The sequence below is a fragment of the Vigna unguiculata genome, chromosome 7 (assembly GCF_037176805.1).
Source record: "Vigna unguiculata cultivar grain cowpea cultivar isolate G323 ecotype 2 chromosome 7, ASM3717680v1, whole genome shotgun sequence".
Classification (NCBI taxonomy): domain Eukaryota; kingdom Viridiplantae; phylum Streptophyta; class Magnoliopsida; order Fabales; family Fabaceae; genus Vigna; species Vigna unguiculata.
The window spans coordinates 30,301,497-30,320,479 of NC_140798.1; the positions used below are offsets into that span (position 1 = coordinate 30,301,497).

At 32.8% G+C, this 18,983-nt stretch overlaps 2 protein-coding genes across 3 annotated transcripts; one reads left to right on the plus strand and one right to left on the minus strand.

Annotated features, from left to right (window-relative positions):
• The first annotated feature begins 2,002 nt into the window (after window positions 1-2,002).
• On the plus strand, window positions 2,003-8,404 carry LOC114189716 (uncharacterized). 2 transcript variants are annotated; one of them, XM_028078374.2, is made up of 13 exons: window positions 2,003-2,260; window positions 2,480-2,617; window positions 2,828-2,909; window positions 3,459-3,535; window positions 4,022-4,131; window positions 4,900-5,020; window positions 6,046-6,162; window positions 6,271-6,362; window positions 6,633-6,699; window positions 6,802-6,880; window positions 6,950-7,041; window positions 7,371-7,514; window positions 8,145-8,404. In XM_028078374.2, exons 1-13 carry the CDS (start codon window positions 2,045-2,047, stop codon window positions 8,283-8,285), a joined length of 1,476 nt encoding a protein of 491 aa, XP_027934175.2. In that variant the 5' UTR covers window positions 2,003-2,044; the 3' UTR covers window positions 8,286-8,404. The 2 variants fall into 2 exon arrangements, 1 of the variants encoding a protein (XP_027934175.2); XR_003605722.2 differs by lacking the exon at window positions 8,145-8,404 and having other exon boundaries at window positions 6,950-7,290; window positions 7,371-7,508.
• An 8,160-nt stretch (window positions 8,405-16,564) lies between these two features.
• Window positions 16,565-17,913, minus strand: LOC114190930 (uncharacterized). The gene has a single exon (XM_028080008.2). The coding sequence runs from the start codon at window positions 17,804-17,806 to the stop codon at window positions 17,114-17,116; it is 693 nt and encodes a 230-aa protein (XP_027935809.1). The 5' UTR covers window positions 17,807-17,913; the 3' UTR covers window positions 16,565-17,113.
• Window positions 17,914-18,983: the final 1,070 nt, after the last annotated feature.

Below are 18,983 nucleotides of genomic sequence, written 5' to 3' on the forward strand. Positions count from 1 at the left end.
TAAATTTATAATTATAAAATACTATGTGAAATTATTTTAGTTTAATAATATTGTATAAAAAAATTATTTTTCTTAAGAACGATATCAAATAATTGTATATAGTATATTAAAAAAAATTGTATGTGATTGTCTTATTTCTAAAAAAATTAAATAAATTACTGAAATTGAATTACACATATACAAACAGAAATGTTAAAACAAAATAAAATCAAGGTTTAATTATGCCTTTGGTCCCCATTTTGGAGTCAAAATCTCAAAATGGTACCCAAAATTTTAAAAGTCTCAAAATGGTCCCCTTTTTTGTTGAAACATCTCACGTTTGCCCTTGCCATTAAGTCAACGTTGACGCCGTTAGAGGGAGTGCCACGTGTCAGTTCCTCGATTTTTTGAATTTTTTTATTAATTTTTTTTTGAATTTTTTTTATTTTTATTTTTTTTTTTGAATTTTTTTTAAAAAATTAAAAAAATTGCCACGTGTCAAGCTGTCATCGTGCCACGTGGCAGTGACAGTGACACGTGTCAGTATTACGCCACGTGTCATTTTTTTAGTCTCAATTTGGTCCCTTTATTTTAATTTGTCTTAATTTAGTCCCAATTTTTGTAAAAATTTGCAATTTTGTCCCTCTCCAAATTGAAATCAAATTTAATTTCTGTATAAATGTACACAAATATTTCCATCAAAATTGATATTTCAAGTAAATATTTTTAACCAAATTAAGTTCATTTAATTAATATTTTACATTGAACTTTATTTAAAATGGTTTAAAAGTTGTTAATAGAAAATAATCTTAATAGAAAAAAATTCATAAATTACCTAGTTCATGTTACAATAAAACACATATAAATTTAAAATTTTAAAACAATTTTAAGTAAAGTTGAATGTGAAACATAATTTTAACTAAACTTAGCTATGTTAAAAATATATAATAAAAATATCAATTTGAATACAAATATCAAATTTAATAAAAATATTTGTATAACATTTATATAAAATTAAATTTTGTTTCAATTTGAAGGGGGACAAAATTGCTAATTTTTACAAAAATTGGGACTAAATTGAGACAAATTAAAATAAAGGGACCAAATTGATACTAACAAAATGACACGTGGCGTAATACTGACACGTGTCACTATCACTGCCACGTGGCACGATGACAGCTTGACACGTGGCAATTTTTTGATTTTTTTAAAAAAATTCAAAAAATAAAAATAAAAATAAAAAAAATTCAAAAAAAATTAATAAAAAAATTCAAAAAATCGAGGAACTGACACGTGGCACTCCCTCTAACGACGTCAACCTTGACTTAATGGAAAGGGCAAACGTGAGACGTTTCAACAAAAAAGGGGACCATTTTGAGACTTTTAAAATTTTGGGTACCATTTTAAGATTTTGACTCCAAAATGGGGACCAAAGGCATAATTAAACCTAAAATCAAATTACTGATTCATTTAAAAAATCGAATTCAAGACAAAAGAAAAAAAAAATAGAAATCCTTAAAATAAAGAAGATACAATATTTTAATATCTCAATTGAAACAGAAGAATATTAATTATTAGTTAATGTAATTTTGACAATGAATTAATGAGAACAACTACGATAAAAAGAATATAATTATTCTGGCTAGACATCTCACACTGAGGAAAGACAAAACAAACTGATTAAAAAATTAATTTTTCAAAATCTATATGTCTCGGTTAAAATTTTATTCAAATCCAAAGTTCAATATTTCAATTATTTCCCATTAAAAGATCACTCTTCCGGCTACGCATATTTATTCATTTCAACTCTTAGAAATAAATCATTAATTTCAGAACATTTATCAATTATTAATAATATAAACTAAAATGAATATAAATATTAAATTTTTAATTTAATATGTTAGTGTTTTATAAAAAAAATTGCAAAAGATTTGCCTAATCATACCCAATCCAACTATGATACGGGCTTTAGCCCAAGTACTGGAGCCCACACCTAACAATTAAAAATACTAAAATAGCCTCGAGGGAGACTTTGACCGTAACGAAGAGAAGTTTGTTGGAAGAAATGCCGGGTGAAGAAGATGATGGTGTCGCCGGAGAACAGCGAAGACCTCTCATCATCAACCATGATTTTGATTCTTCAGTTCACATCCTTCATCAAAATGAAGACACTATCTCTCCTTTGCCATTCAGTCATACAGAAACGCTACCTTTACCCTCTCTTCCCGCTCCGAACCAACGCCTTGCTTCTCTCGATGTCTTCCGCGGTCTAACCGTTGCGGTTTGTCTCCACTACTTCCTTCATCACTTCAATTACTTCATGTGTATGATTAATTCGAAAGCGCCGCTAATTCAAGAGAAGAAAATTAGCTTCTATTATTTTGAATATTCTTTTTGATTTCAGTGACAGTTAGTTACTTGTATACATCTTGTGATTTCGACAATTGGAATCTAGTTGCTTCTCCTTGCATTAAAATGAATCTTTTAAATTTCGCTGCAGTTGATGATATTAGTTGATGACGTCGGAAGAGCATTCCCATCCTTGAATCATTCACCATGGTTTGGGGTGACACTAGCAGATTTTGTAATGCCATTTTTTCTCTTTGTGGTTGGCATTTCGATTGCTCTTGTATTCAAGGTACGTAATCTCGCAAATTCGGAAAACGTACGAAACTGATGTTCTATGCCGTGGTTTTGTACTGTATATCACTTAATGAAAGATGTTTTGGACTTCGGCCACTATTTTTTTATTCATATTTATATATATTAGTGGCTTTCTTATATAGACGTGCAAATAATGAAAGAACAATAACTTAGAACGATGTTTCATTCCTGGACAACCTTTCAGAAAGTCTCTAGCAAACCCAATGCGACGAAAAAGGTTGTATTGAGGACAATTAAGCTTTTCCTTTTGGGGCTGTTACTTCAAGGTATGTTCACTCACTTGTTTTTCTTTCATTTCATTACCTGGCAACCAGCTGAAACTTGTCACCCAAAGTTCTCATGTATTCTTTTGTGCTAGTTATCCATTATTCATATTATTTATTAAAGGCTTAAGTAAGTTTTAAGTCCATGATTAATTTGAGGATTTTTAATGGAGTCTCTATGGAAGTTTCTTGCTATGTTGAACACTCAAAAATTTTATGTTTCAACTTAGTTCTTGCCATTTAATTTTTCCTGGGTGTCGTGACTGTTTGTTTTCCAGAATCTCACATTGTTAACACGTGAAGATAAGGAAGATGACTGGACAATATAATAGTCATGCTACTAAATTGAAAAATATAAATATTTTGAGTACTCAATAGACAAAAAAAAATCTAATAGGAACTCAATTGAAAATACCCAAATTTAGCTAGTACTTAAAACTTAATTCAACTTTATAATCCAGGTTTATGTACTTGTAGTAATTTTCTCTGTGTGTATAAGTGATGCAATTGAAAACCTTTGCTTTAATGCTTTTGTCTGAAAATTGTTCATAGGTGGGTATTTCCATGGACGTGGCAAATTGACGTATGGAGTTGATTTGAGTAAAATTCGCTGGCTTGGTGTACTTCAGGTAACTGCTACCTGTAAATTTGTAAACCGAAACTTGTTAGTCTTGTTTTCTTTCCGTTATTTCTAATTCAGTGGATTTTGTATTATTGTTGTACATGTTATTTCTTTTATGATTTACTACATGCCACTAACAATTGTCAGTTTAATTGATGTTTTGTCAAATAACTTATCTATTTGATCTACAGTTAATGACTGATTTTCGATTGCGATCTTTGTAATGTCACTTCTTGACTATAGTCCATGCTTGGTGAATTGTGTTGGGAAAGTAAATATAGTGTTTTCTCACTTATGTTTTATGTTAAGGATGGTTTCAGATTTGCGATAAGTACAAGGGTCATATGTCATTGAAACTAACTGTACTATTGTAGGATATAGGTATTAGCTGAGAAAACAAGTTGGCACTTAAGAAAATAACCAATCACCTATCACTTTAATTTTTATAAACGTGCTATGAGTTTGATACATTATTTTCTTGTATGGTATCCAGAGGATATCTATTGGATATTTCTTGGCCTCAATATCAGAGATTTGGCTTGTAAACCATAATATTTTGGTTGACTCACCGGCAGCTTTTGTGAGGAAATACTCCATTCAGTGGTTAGTTTACATTTCTTGTATTTAGTTCTTCCAGGGGACTGAGCTTTGCAATTAAAAGTTTCAACTTCTATGTTGAATATTGCTATAAACTATACATAACAATGCCATGTTTCTTTGTCATTTTCTTAAAAATGTTTGCATAGATGAGTTCTTTGTGCTAATTCTCTCATTACATATCGATGCAGATTCTGCTACCTGATTCATGATAATGCATAGTACTTTGGGTTTTATAATGCCCTTAAGTTTTTATTTTGACATTCTCATATTAAATGGACGTACTTGTCATGTGTCATGGATCTTTTTTGATACACAGTTCACTATGCTGTATCTTAAGGTTAAAACTTGATTAAGATAAACATTTTTTTCTTTTTCTGCATGTTCCGGTTTGATTTCAACTTTTGTTGATTGGATTTTAATGTCTTGAGATGAAAATGTGTCAGCCATCTTTCGAACCTGATAATTCAATATAAACTAATGCTGCAACTTTCACCCGAACTTCATTACAAAATATTAATGGAGTAGTTGTGAATCATGACCAGTCATTGTTAGGCTAAATGCGTAACCTTTATTCAAAGGCATGAATATATCTTTTATAAACTTTTCAAGCTACCTTTTTGCAAAAATAAATAAATAATTAGAATTCAGGTTACTGTAATGGATGAAGATACTAGCTCTCGGCATCTAAGTGTCAAAATTAAACTTCCGTGGGCACTATGTTTGCTTGCCTTGTAATATTCTTTGGTCCTGATTGCTTATTTCTTTATGCAGGATGGTTTCTATCTTACTATGCTCAGTGTACCTTTGCTTGCTCTACGGTCTCTACGTTCCAAATTGGAAATTTGAACATTCTAATATGCTTGGGTCCAGTCATTTATCAATTATTCAAAATGTAAGGATTTGGTTTTTATTTATGACTTCATCTTGTGTGCTTAACTCATGACTCGTTGTATACAATAGACAAAGTCAGCATGTAGTTTGGTTTCTTATTACTGATATTCTTTGTGGAATCTGTGTCAAATATAATCTATAACCCCTACACATCGACCAGCCCAATTCTGGTGAAAAAGCGACTCTTAGAATATAGTAGGGTTTTTCTTTATTGGTTTCTATGTTACATGTAATTTGGGTTACTATTGCTGATAGTCAATCCTTCCTTTGTGACAGCTGTCAACTAATCATTTCTGAAACCCCTCCCTTATTTTGCTGAAAAAGAAACTCTCTTATAATTGTGGAAATATTCATAAGCTGTATTTTAATCATGGTTAATTCTCATAGATCAAAGTGCTTACAATTGTTGTATTTTGTTTAGGAATAGAAATGCATTTGCATATTTAGTGATAACCTCTTTTTATGACACATCTAATTTCTGTATTTTACGACACATCCTAGATTCTAAAATCCCATTAGCAGTTTGAGCTGTCTAAATATTGGCCAAAAAATTACCTTGGAAATCTGCTTACACTATCAAGTAGTTGTTTAGTTTTGGATGGCATATAAGCTTCTGTTTTTTACTTCAAAATATTTAAATATCAACAGCCGGCTCTTTGACTAAACCACGGGTTTTCACTTTTCAAAAGTCAAACTTCAATTTGTATTTCATAAAATGATGAAACTCTGGTAGACTAGCATCAAAGAATCTTTTGCTATTTAAAAATGATTTAGAGTTCTTACTTTAATGAACTGAGAAAACAATAATTATAGAGTAATATTCATAGATAATCCATAAATATTAGAGAATAGATGCAGATGGATGTTGTGTGACATTATGATGATTGACATTTAATTTCATTTTTCATGGATTATGATGGATTGGTTTTCACGATTATCATTTTTAAATTATGTGTTTTTTTTTTTTTATGATTCTTCTAGCTACTGGGAAAAATTGGTTTGTAGTTATGCATTTTCATATGCCAGGTTCATTGTGAAGTGAGGGGCAGTCTTGAACCTCCTTGTAATGCAGTGGGATTTGTTGATAGATTAATTCTTGGTGAAGATCATTTGTACCAGCGACCTGTGTACATAAGGACAAAGGTTATTTATCCTAAGTAACTCTATACTCTTTTATTGAATATACTGCCACCTCAAATTTAATTTATCTTATCTGTTAAATGATGTTATTCCTGACCTTTTCATTCTCAGGAGTGTAGTGTCAACTCTCCTGACTATGGACCCTTGCCTCCAAATTCACCTGGATGGTGCCTTGCACCATTTGATCCAGAGGGTATTTTGAGGTGGAAAAGCATTCCCTGCTCCCTTCTTTTATCCTTATATAATTATTACAGGCATTGAAAACGATGGTTAAATCTTATAATTTGAGTCTCCAAAAAGAAGATATTTTATTTTATTGAGCTTTTGCAGAGTACTTAGCTTATGTTTTCTTAATATGTTTTCACTGCTCTCTCATGTGTTGGTATTTATCCTTGAGATTAGATTGGCATTGACAACTTTAAAATATAGTCAATGTAATATCTGCTTCTGATTGATTTTCTTTAATCTTCCAGTTCACTCATGTCTGCGATTACCTGCTTCATGGGATTGCAATATGGTCGCATAATTGTACTTTTCCAGGTTTCGGTTATGATTCCCTTATGACGCCTTAGCTGGAAAATTTAAATTTGCCCTTGGGATATGTCTACTTTTTATGATTCAACTGCTGTCTTGTTCATTCAGGATAACAAGCAGAGGGTACTTCTTTGGTCTGTGTTTTCCTTCGCTCTATTGTTAGTAGGATACATTCTGGAGATTTTAGGTACACTTCTAATCATAAATTTATTAAGATAAAAAGGGTTCTATGCTGACAGTTGAATTGTTTTCTCAGGAATTCCTTTATCAAAAGCACTGTACACGTTAAGCTACATGTTCATAACTGCAGGGGCATCGGGCTTAGTCTTGACTGCTATCTATTACATTGTAAGTTCATCCTTGTCCCCTAAGTAGAAATAATTTATATCCCAGGAAAGCAGAGAGATTATAGGCAAATGAACAAAAGGTGGTAGGCTGGTACTTCATGCAGTTAATCTCCTACTACCAATGGAAAAAAAATGTACACGTGTTTTGAGGGCCATTGTTTGGGATCACCCATACAGCCCTCGATAGCCTTATCTGGTGCACTTCCTGAGCCCATTTGTTAACCCAGTTGAATCACTGCCAAAAAAAATGGTGACATTCTGTTCTTAATAGGTGACTATAATCGCTGCCAACTATTTAAAAACCTGCAATCAAAACATATTTTCTTGCAGGTTGACATAGAACATCACAGAAAGCCTACAATTTTACTGCAATGGATGGGAATGAATGCCCTTGTTGTATATGCATTGGCAGCTTGTGACATTTTCCCAGCAGCTATCCAGGGTTTCTATTGGCATTCTCCTGAAAATAATTTGGTAATGTTTGTTTCCCAATGATTCTTTGAATATCTCTTCTTTTATTGTAAGTTATATTATTATATAAGCTAGAACTTGTTTTTTCTTTGAAGATTAAACTTTTACTAATAGGAGTCAACAGATTTCTGTAAATTCCTCTTTGGAATTAGAATTAAACTGCTAATGACCTGTCAGGTGGCATTGGCCAAATTCTAACTAAACTGTTTGCTTTCTTTCTTTGTGGACGATGTGTATTGATTATACTTCTTTGCCTTCTGTGTTAACCTGGAGAATTTGGAATCATAAATTGCTTCACACTTTCTTAGTACGAAAAAGAAGTGACAGTGCCGAATGTATAGTGCAACCCATATACATAACTCTTCACATATTTTGTCCACTGCAATTGAAATGATTCAAAGTATTTTTCACCATTTACTCAAGCAAAATGTTAACTAAAAGCTGTTTAACTTCATTTTATTAGTCCAACGAATATAGCATGGTTTGTTTTCATATGGCAATAATTATGAAAACTACTTTTTTCTAGCATTCCTTAATTTGTCACAATTGCATTTTTTGTGGAGGGATGTCGCAGCAAAGACCTTTTTCGTACTTAATTAGTAAATTCGGTTTTGTTGGCAATTTTATATGCAGGTTGACGCCAGTGAAGCTTTAATGCAGGCCATATTTCATTCCGAAAAGTGGGGTACAATGGCCTTTGTAATTGTTGAGATTTTATTCTGGGGTATTTTTGCTGGTTTCCTCCACAAGAAAGGTATATATATAAAATTGTAATTGATGATGCAATCACACAAAAGGCAATGAGCTGTACATATCTATGTTCCTTGTATGTATCTTCCATTAGAAACTAGCTATGCTTTTTTCAGCAAGTACATATCTTGGTTATATTTGTTGATTCTCCTGTGACCTGCCAAAGTTCTCTTTGTTAACTTTACCTTCAGAGTGTCTGAAAGGCTTTTCCACTGTCTTGAAAATCTTAGTGCGAGTAAAATTCAGCATCGGACTGAATTGATGCTTAAGTAATAATAGCTTTTGCCCGTAAGCCCTCCAATAGGATTAAGTTCCTTTTTGCTTTCCAAAACGAAGATTATTACAGCTATTTGCCATTAACAGGGGGAGTTAATATATAGCAGGGGTACCCTTCGATGCGAGGTTACAAGTTCATAAAAATATTTCCAAGTGTTATTATGCTTAGATATTTCATTTATTAATGAACCCAAAGTGAGGTTCAAGTTGTACGAAAATGACATGTAGTCGAGATAACCCTTTTTCGCATCAGGCAAAGTGTCTCACTTTGAATCTTACCATCGGCTTTATCTGAAAATGTGTTCAAGATTGAGACAGCACAATAAAGTCTGTGAAGGAAGTCATTCTGTATTCCACGAAAGATTAAGGTAAAGAATTTGAGGAAAAATTATGAGTGAAAATGAAGTATCTTCGGCAGAATGAAAATATAGGATATAAATAAAAAAAAGGTGTAAGTTCTATATTTTTTACTTCATTATAAATCGGTACAAAAATAAATAAGAAGAGGATGTGTGTCTGACATTTTTTGGCATTTCCTTCTTCTGTTAAAAATCACTATAAATTGTTTATTTACTAGTGGTTTGTGTAATTGGTGCTTTATAATTAAAAGAAAAGGCTTAAATACTTTTTTGTCCTCATTTTTGTATTGTTTGTTGCAGATGTTTTTCATTTTGACAGAATGTTTAAAATGATCATCATTTTTACTGAATGTTTAAAATAGTTCTTATTTTTGCAATTCGCAATTCGTGTTTTATTTGGTCATTTTCTGTAACACCGTTTAAATCACTAACGAAGCATTGTAATATGGCACGGTTTGTATGTACAGTACACATAACACACTCTAATACAAATACAAACTGTGTCATCTGTACAATGTTCCGTCAATGATTAAACGGCGTTATAGAAAAGGACTAAATAAAACTATGAATTGTAAAAATAAGGACCATTTTAAACATTCGGTAAAAATGAGGATCATTTTAAACATTCTGTCAAAATGAAGACTATCTACAACAAACACTACGAAAATGAGGACCAAGAAGGTATTTAAGCCTGAAAAAAAAATGATTATTATTGAAGACATGATTTCATAAATTATGCTTTTTCTTCTATTTCTTCTTTTACCCTAAACCAAACATTTATAAAAGTCACTCACTGAACGATCAAACACGTCGGGTCCGATAATCACTGTTCCTCAGGATCGAACACAACTAAGCACCACCAGTAGTTGCATGTTCCTCAAGATGGTGTATTAGCAAGAAGTGACGATCATTGCCGACAAGTTAGTAAAATGTCCTAATTAGATTGTTAATCCCAATTAATTTACATAATGGTGATTATTGGATTATTGGATCCCGATTAGACATGTAAAACGGTAAAGCTAAAAACCTATTTTGGAGAGTATAAAAAGATGTCTTAGGTAAAGTAGTTGGGATTTTTTTCACTAGCATTTATGGTCTTGATTAAAATCAAAATTGTGTCTTGCACAGATACCTTTGGAGAAGATGAAATAGGACTAAGATGGAACAAAGAGTATAGGCTAATATTCGGCTTTACAGAAACAATCACTATATTTATTTATCCTTTCGGTCTTTAGTACGAAACATATTTCAGAAGTTGATAGTAATTCATTCTATAATTTTTGTAAAATACTAAAGTTTTTAGTTTATCCCTTCTAAATGCTATAAATATGTGTTTTTTTTAATAAATAGTGAAAATGGAATCTTAAAATTTATTAATATTGAAATTAAATTTGTGAATTTTTAATAATGATTTTATATTAAGAGCAAGGGAATGAGTTTTTACTTTCATTTACTCTTGTTTTTCTTATTTTTATCTACCCGATTTCCCTCTCTATTACTAGATGCATTGTAAGAGAAACATTATTGATACATTTCCTAACATGCTAAATATGGCATATCTGGTTCCTTCTTTTTCAAGACAAGATAAGTCTTAAAAGTAGTGAAGAGATCGCTAGAAGTATTCCTTCTCTCTTTTACCATCTTTAACCCTTGCCATGTCGTTCCCAAAAGTAAATAAACTAAATTATTTCAGAAAACTTTCTAACATAACTTCTCTAAATTCTAATTTTAACTTTATGTACGATTTAATTTAAATTACGAAATATTTTCAGTAATATTTATCTAAACCTATTTTTATAAGTGTTTTTAAGGAAATTTGTCCAAACATATCCATATTTAAGTTTTTCTATTTTATTTTCCTATATATACATAACAGGTAGCGTGATCTATCCCCTTCCCTTCAGAGTATCCCCTTCTTCCTGTCTCACACTATTCAGAGAACAGAAAACACAAAAAAAAATGTCTACTGAGAAAGACAATGCTGATACATCAGACAACACTGTTCAACCATCATCATCATCAAGTGTAAACAATCCTCAAAAATGGCACTTTGGAAGAGCACTTGCATATAGAGCAGTTTATGGTTTCAATGCTTCCAATCACAGAAAAACTAAATGTAATGCTGCCAAGATATCACCAAGCAGACTCAGCAAGGTCTCAGTGCCAACCGGTAATAGCACACAGGATAAGTAAATAGCTTCAAAAATATGTGTTTTTCTATGTACTTATGTAACCTTCTACTTCAACCATTGATTATGATTTTTAGTGTTCTCTCTGTTCCATTTTTATATGGAGATTATAGTGTAACTTTATGCATTATGATTTTGATATCTTCTTGCGCATACAAAACTACATTGATCCTTTTTTGCGTCACGACCATTGCTGAATAAATGCAGAGTTCAGTGTGGTCTTTGCAAGTCATTGGTGCTAATGGCTAAAATGTCATATTTTATGTCAAACTTGTAACAAAGAGTGTTTTATAATTGATTATGAAATCCATCAACTTATAACTTCTTGATCAGATAAACTCAATAGTTTCAATAATAATTTAAATATACCTTTCGTCTTAATTTTTGTTAAAGCATTTTTAAAAGATAAAATTGTGTGGAATTCTAAATTCCAAAACAGATCATCCTTTAAATGTGGAGATTGATCTTATCATGTCATATATACTTTGTATTTATTATATTTCTTTATCAAATTGTGTTATTTAATTAAACCGAAATCACAGAATGAAATGTATGAATCATGTCATCTTCTCAACTATCAAGGCAAAGTGTATCATCGTGCTACTAAATGAAATTCCGTTTTTAAGTTTTGGGTCAGAAGCTAAATGAAAATGTAAAAGTGGGTCTCTACCTTCCGAAATCAAATTTGTCAGTATTTCAGTTGGGCTTTAAAAAGTTACGGACAATGTCTTCCCGCACCTCTATATTTTCTTTCCTACATCTCCAAACACCGCAACAAATGTTAAAGATATTCCTTCATATGATTTGATAAAATGCTGTTCTAAGAATTGTAAATTCAAAAATAAAAAGATTAATTTCGAATTATAAAATTCGAAAGTCGAAAAATAACTGTAGATTGTACAATTCTAATTATATTTTTAGATTATGTATTTGAAAATATATTCTAGATTAAATGACTAAGATTTTTTTTATATTCATTGATTGTACCATATGAAATTAAAATTTTATCACAAAATTAATTTTTTTCTTGCAGATGATTATTCTGGAATTAACTTTTTGTTCACTTACGGATGGTTGAATCCGGAAGTTTATTTCTTTGGCCAATAAAGAAGTATGCAAAATGAAGTATTTGAACAAAAACATACACCATAGTTAGACCAACTATGCATGCTCACATGTTCATAGTGTGCACATGATCCTGAATGATGTCATGTTCAAGTATGCATGTTTACCGTACCATGTTGTCATAGCTAATGCTGCATCTAAAAGAAGTACAAAAATGACGAGATATCAATCACAAAGGGTAAAAAGGTATTTAAACAAAGTTGAGGGTGGAGAAAGAAAATATGGGACTGCATAGAGCAATTGCCAATATTTGAAGCCACAATATTTATTACAATGTTAATGCATGTGCTAAAAACGATGGGGGCTTCTCCTTGCACTTCCAATAGTTTCTTCTGTATCCCAAAAACATTATTATTTCCTACTTTGCCCTCCTAGTAAAAAGTAAAGATTAACGACTAAATTTTCTCTCTCTTATACTTATTACAACAACCCACCTCTTGCATCCCCAATATTTTGAATCCCATTTGACCTAGTCCCTTGTCTCTTCTATTCGTGCAACAGTCGCAATCTCAACTCCAGATCGCAATCCATTGTGTGCTTCACATTCTTTCAACCCTCCTTTCAACCAGTTAAGTTATTCTTCACGTAATTAATCATTTATATGTTTAGTTAAACCGTTAAGTAAATCACTCGCATGCTTTGAATGTTCTATTTGTGCAATGGATCCATGTTTAAATCAGTATGAGTCATTTTGAACCTGTTCTTGTAAATTACGGAAGTGGACTTCTGTAAATCCAAAATTTTCGCTGAAACTGGCCAATATGGATGTCGACGGTTCAGGAATTTGAATTGTGGATGTTGACATCTAGTTCCCATTTTTTTTTGGTTGGGGTGTGGATTCTGATTTGAAGCCTTACAGATGTCAACATTCAGTTTACATATAAGAGTTGCGAATGTCAACATTCGTTTCGTTAATTTTGAGCGTTTGAGCATTGGATTACAAATGTCGACATCCAGTTCCCTTTTGTCCATTTGCTTTTCCTATGTTTTTAAAATGTTGTATTACGGATGTTCACATCCGTTTGAGATAATTGTATTGTGGATGTGGACATCTCGTTCACCTATTTTAATTGATAGTGTTATAGATGTCGTTGTTTTGGGTGGAGCACTACGGATGTCGACATTCGTAAGAGGAATTTTGTTACGGATGTAGACATCTATTTCACTTTTGTTGATTTCAGATTCTCTCCAACATCCCTCGAATTTTTCATCTATTCCAACACTAATATAAGTCACTTTTCGCTGCTTGTACACCTCATAATTCTTTTTTCCTTAACATGTACATTGTGACTAATTGCACGTACTCAAACTTTTGTGCTTTTCTTTTTTTCCTTCTTTCTCCACACCTTTGATACCCTATTTAACTTAATTATTTGAAAACATGACCTTCACTTGTGTTACAAATAAATAATACTTAATTTATTTCTGATGGATTAAACAAGAGATAAAATTTGATTTTGAATTTTATATATATATATATATATATATATATATATATATGCCTAGGACACGAGGTGGTTTAACAAGACGTGGTAGTTCTTCTTCTGGACGTAGTAGTTATTCTTCTACACACGATGTACCCGAGAGTTCTGCACAGGGTGCTACACAGAAGAGACCAACAACTTCAGCTCGTAGAAGGGGTCAACAGACTGTACCTGCTTTACCTGATCAAAACCTACGATCACATAATCAGGATGAGGATGTTATTGAGCACGGGGATGTCGATGTTGCTCAGGACCAAGAGGAGGGGGTTGGGAATGATGGAGCAGGATTTCCTGGTGGTCCAAATGATACATCCTTATTGGTTCGTTATGCTGATCATGTAGCACGTGTGATATGGGAGGGTAAGGTTAGTGAAAAGTTTTTATAAATGTTATATTTGATTGTTCAATTGTTTTTTTATTGTTTTATTGATTTTTTGTTTCTTAGGATCGAGTTATGAAACTGGTCTCTCATTCTAAGAAAGTTAAAAGATTTAGATGACCTCACACTTCTGTTCAACCTTTTGCGTTGAATTCTGGTTTATTGCCTTGTGCGATGTTTTGTATGAGTACCCCGATGCTGGGTTGATCTTGGGTTTAATTGAGAGATGACACCTTGAGACAAATAGTTTTCATCTACCTATTAGTGAGTTGACTATCTCTTTAGATGATGTGTGGTCGCTGATACATTTTCCTATCACCGAAGAGTTTTGCCCAAATGAACCACTTGCTTATGAAGATTCAATAGAAACTTTGATGACACTAATGGGTGTGGATCGGACTATGAATTCAGATAAGTTGAATCATTGTCGTGTTGCCTAGGTTAGATTGAGTTGCCTGAGATACCTCTATAACAACTATTGCGAAAACCAACTATGAGAGTTTGTTGCACGAGCGTATCTTTCGCACCTTGTTAGGTGCACCATATTTGCTAATCAGAGCGCCACTTTTGTTCATGTGCAGTACCTGCAGCTATTTAGAGATCTCCCTACATGTCGTAGATATGCTTAGGGAGTTGTTGCTTTTGTCTACCTTCATGAGCAACTAGGAGATGCTAGCTTTGCATCAACAAAATAATTATTTGGATATCTACCACTTTTACAGGTACCCATATACAGTTGACTTTTATTTTCGTTTTCATATCAGTAGTTAAATGAAATGTTATTATATGTAGATTTGGTTATATGAGTACTTCCCTACATTGGAAAGAAAGTAGTTACGCGATACGTATGTCGAGATTGAACCTCGTGCAACACGTTTTGTCACTAGACAAGTTACTTGTAGTCTACAAGATATTAGAGCCCAATTGGATGTTGTCACATATGATTGGGTGATTTGGTCCCCATATGGATCACATATAACTGCTCGACCCCTTATTGTAGCTTCCATGTTTTCTGGCTTCATCAGGCATGGTAGCATGGTTCACCGTCATATGTCGAAACGTGTGTTGTGACAATTTGGGTTTATGCAGCCTATTTCGCGACCGCCAAATCCACTTCCTATGGTGGACTTTTCTATTATTGATGGTCGATGGAGACACTACGACCAATATGTCGTTGTTCATGTCACAGTCGCGCCAACCCCATTTTCATGTGTTGATGGATATTTGTAGTGGTTTAGGAGAGTCTCTCATCCTTATCTTATACGCGGTGTTGACAACAAGCGACCCATTTATGTGGTTATGCCCCGACTTCGCTGAAATCTACTAGATGACATGCCAGTATGGAGGACAACAGAGTCATCATCTTCTGGTCTATTAGTATGTTAGCAATTTATTTGTTGATATTATTAATTACAAAAATAATTTACATTAATGTCGTGTTATTGTAGGGTGCCATGAAACGAAATTGTCAGCGGCCTCCAAAGGATGTAAAGACGTTAGTGAGGGCACATTTGTTTCCAACACTATACCGGATGTCCACATCCGTTGTTTTCTTATTATCAATTTAAACTATAATGTAAAACATAAAATTATTTAATTATAATTACATATGTATATAGAAAATAAACAACTAAATTTCTAAATAAATATTTTTATATCTAAAATAATATATGTCAAAGGCAAATAAATTATTTAAATGAAAAAAAATGTAATGGCTTGCGCATGTGGACCAAAACGAAATTCAATCGGTTCAAAATGCTTAAATCAGTGCACAAATCAAAATCTAACAAGATTCATGGTGGAAAACTCACATGCGGAGGTCGCAATGGCCGGCGAAACGCGGAGGAGAGCTTGCGAAGAAGTGAAATAGTGAGGTTTCGCGTGGCTGTTAAGCAATATATGAAGTGGGACGTCGGGTCTGAGACTACCCGACGTCGAGTGACGTTGGATAAGTGAAAAAATCGACGTCGAGTGACGTCAGCCGCGTGGGGAACAGACGTCAAGTTGGAGTGATGTCAGGCGCGTGGTGAACATTCGTTAAGGGACGTCGAGGCACACATGAACAGACGTCAAAGTTGACGTTTTATTTACAAAAATGTCACCGGTCATTTTTGACGTCTGTGTTCTCTTTAGCAGACGTTAATTGGATGACGTTATAGGCACTTTTTGTGTTAGTGTTAAGTAAAAGAAGTTGCACTCTGACTATTAGCTATAACTTTTGGCCTAGTGGTAAGCGTTTGATCTAACAATAATCGACTTTTGTAAGTGTACGGTTCTGTTAAAGAAGGGCATTCAAACTCCTTGTACTTTTAACAAAACATACATCTTGATGTGCTAGAGGTTGAAGTTGTCTTTTCCATAAATTTCTCAATCTTGATTGTGCTAATCATCTTTTTGATCTTGATCAAGAATCAACCACCGACAAAATGTAAAACACATTAGAACCAAAACTCTAATAACAGTTTATTGGTATTAGATTGAGAAATTTACGAATAGAAACGCCTAGAAGCACTGGACGATTTAATGCAACAAAGAACAAATTTGCGTAAGTATATGATCAACAAGAATATATATATTAATCAATTCTTGATGAACATATATAAAAATCTAAGTATAACAATTCATCACACACTCAAATAGAAAAGAGCGGATTGCAAATACAAAGTTCAACTTACTTGAACCTCTTAAACATTAGCATATAGGTCAGTAACAAATAACTAACCCTGTAATATGATTGTATAAAATGCTAACTATTGGACGATCTTTCACTGTAAAACGATGCAAGGCATTCTCAGCAAAAGCCACATGCAATCACTTGTCTCCTTCAAATATCCTTTATAGCCAACTGAAAAGTCATCTCTTCCAACCTCCCCTTCAAGGATTATTAATGATTATTCAAAAGTACGATGTACTTTTTTAAATCATACCAATACTTCTTCAAGATTTTGAGAAGAATAATTTTTATAATTAACCACACATTTCTACCAAAAAAATGGAAATTCTGGTTGAATATTCCATGGATGCATAGGGTTGAAGTGGCTCATAACCCTAGTGATCTCATGCTAATCTCTTGATAATCACTATCAACAACATCTAAGTGTTGCAACCTCATTTGGTAGTAAAACTGAGCAATGAACTCTTCCGCCTTTGCATCAATCATCTCATCCCCTTCTGCATCATTGCTATCACCATTAATATTCTTCTCCTTCACACCTTCTTCTTCACCTTTGTTATCATCATCATTATTATTATTATTCTCCTTCTCTCCATCTTTCTCATTCTCCGCCTCCTGCACCATTTCGTTCAGTCCTACGGCCGAGGCGTAACGGCTGCTACACCGAGACGATGAGCGTGTAAACGCCGAAGCAGAATCAAACGCATCATCTCCGTGATCAATGCAATTCGCAAACGGCGTTGAGGAGATCGTTGTTTTAGATTGAGGAGTGCTTTCACTGTTATCATCATGCGGTGTAGATTTGTCGGTTGGCATGTGCAGAGGTCTGATAGACCCCACGATCTTCGTCCACACGCTCTTGGACTCCTCATCCACAATGATTTTCGGTTTTCTGGAACGCCCTGATCGCATCATGAACAGCGCCACCTTAAAAATGTTCTTGGACCTCTTTGTCTTCTTGCTGGAAGAATGAGTATCTGTTTTCTTAGGTGATTCATGTGCGGTAATTGCTTTCTGGTCATTGCTAATGATCACAGAGTTTTCAGGGTTGAGCTCCATTATCTATGGGAGAAAGGGAATTAAGAAAATAACTTTGAATTATAACTTAGAATTATATTTCTCCCTGCTACCAGCAGGGGAATATAGAAGAAGAGTGGTGTGAGAAAAGTTTAAACATAGCTTTTATATATATACTAATGAGAAATATTGTACGGGATGTTAAGGAAGGGAAGGAGTCAACACAAACATATTGTCGTTACATTATTGTGTAACTAATAGACAGTGTCATAATTATTTGGGGACATTATTGTTTGAGTGAATTCTAATATTGGGATGGTAGCATACCAGAGAAGCAAGGTTCATGAGTGGCGGTTTTTGAGGCAAAGGACTCGAAGGGAAGGTTTCTGTCTCGGGACAACTGTTACCTTTATTTTTGTTGTTGTCCTTATAGATGAATAAATGAAACCCTAGAAATAAGATGTATCAACTTTGTTAGTTATTTTAAAATAATACGTTTTTACTTTCAAATAATATTATCATAATAGGTATGACAAATAAACTCGTGGTGGATATTAGCCGAACCCGTCCCCATATTGATTGGATATGAATATGGATAATCTCTGACTTTTTCAACTCGATATGGAGATAGGTATGAGTGTGTATATATTACTACATAATTTCTACTTTTTATTTCTTCTAATTATTTAGTTTGTCATAAAATTTATTAGCATTTCCAATATATTTTTTTATCTTATCATAACCTTTATATGCAATTATGTTCAAATGATATATGTCAATTAAATATTTTTTATCTCTCACACCTGAATATTTTCTATTATTTTTTAATATTTTTATTTATTGTATATTTTTCTTTCGTATAAAAATGTTTAACACTCTAAACTTAGTGTTTAATAGCATAAACATTTCATTTACCAGGTAATATAAAAAAGTTATCTTCTTTACTCTATTATTTTTAATTTTTGTTTCATTTAAACAACTATTTTGTTTCGCTAAAACAATTTTTGTTATTTCTGAATCATTCACTATGTTAATATTTGAAAAGTTTTCTTAGATCTCTAAGTTATTTATCTTATCTTACCTAGGGATTAGTTAATGTTTTTAATTAGATAAGTTAAAATAATTATTAAATTTACATATTAAATATTTCAATTATAACTAATAATTCAAACTTAATTTGTAGGGATTAATGATTTAAATTACAATACTATTATATATT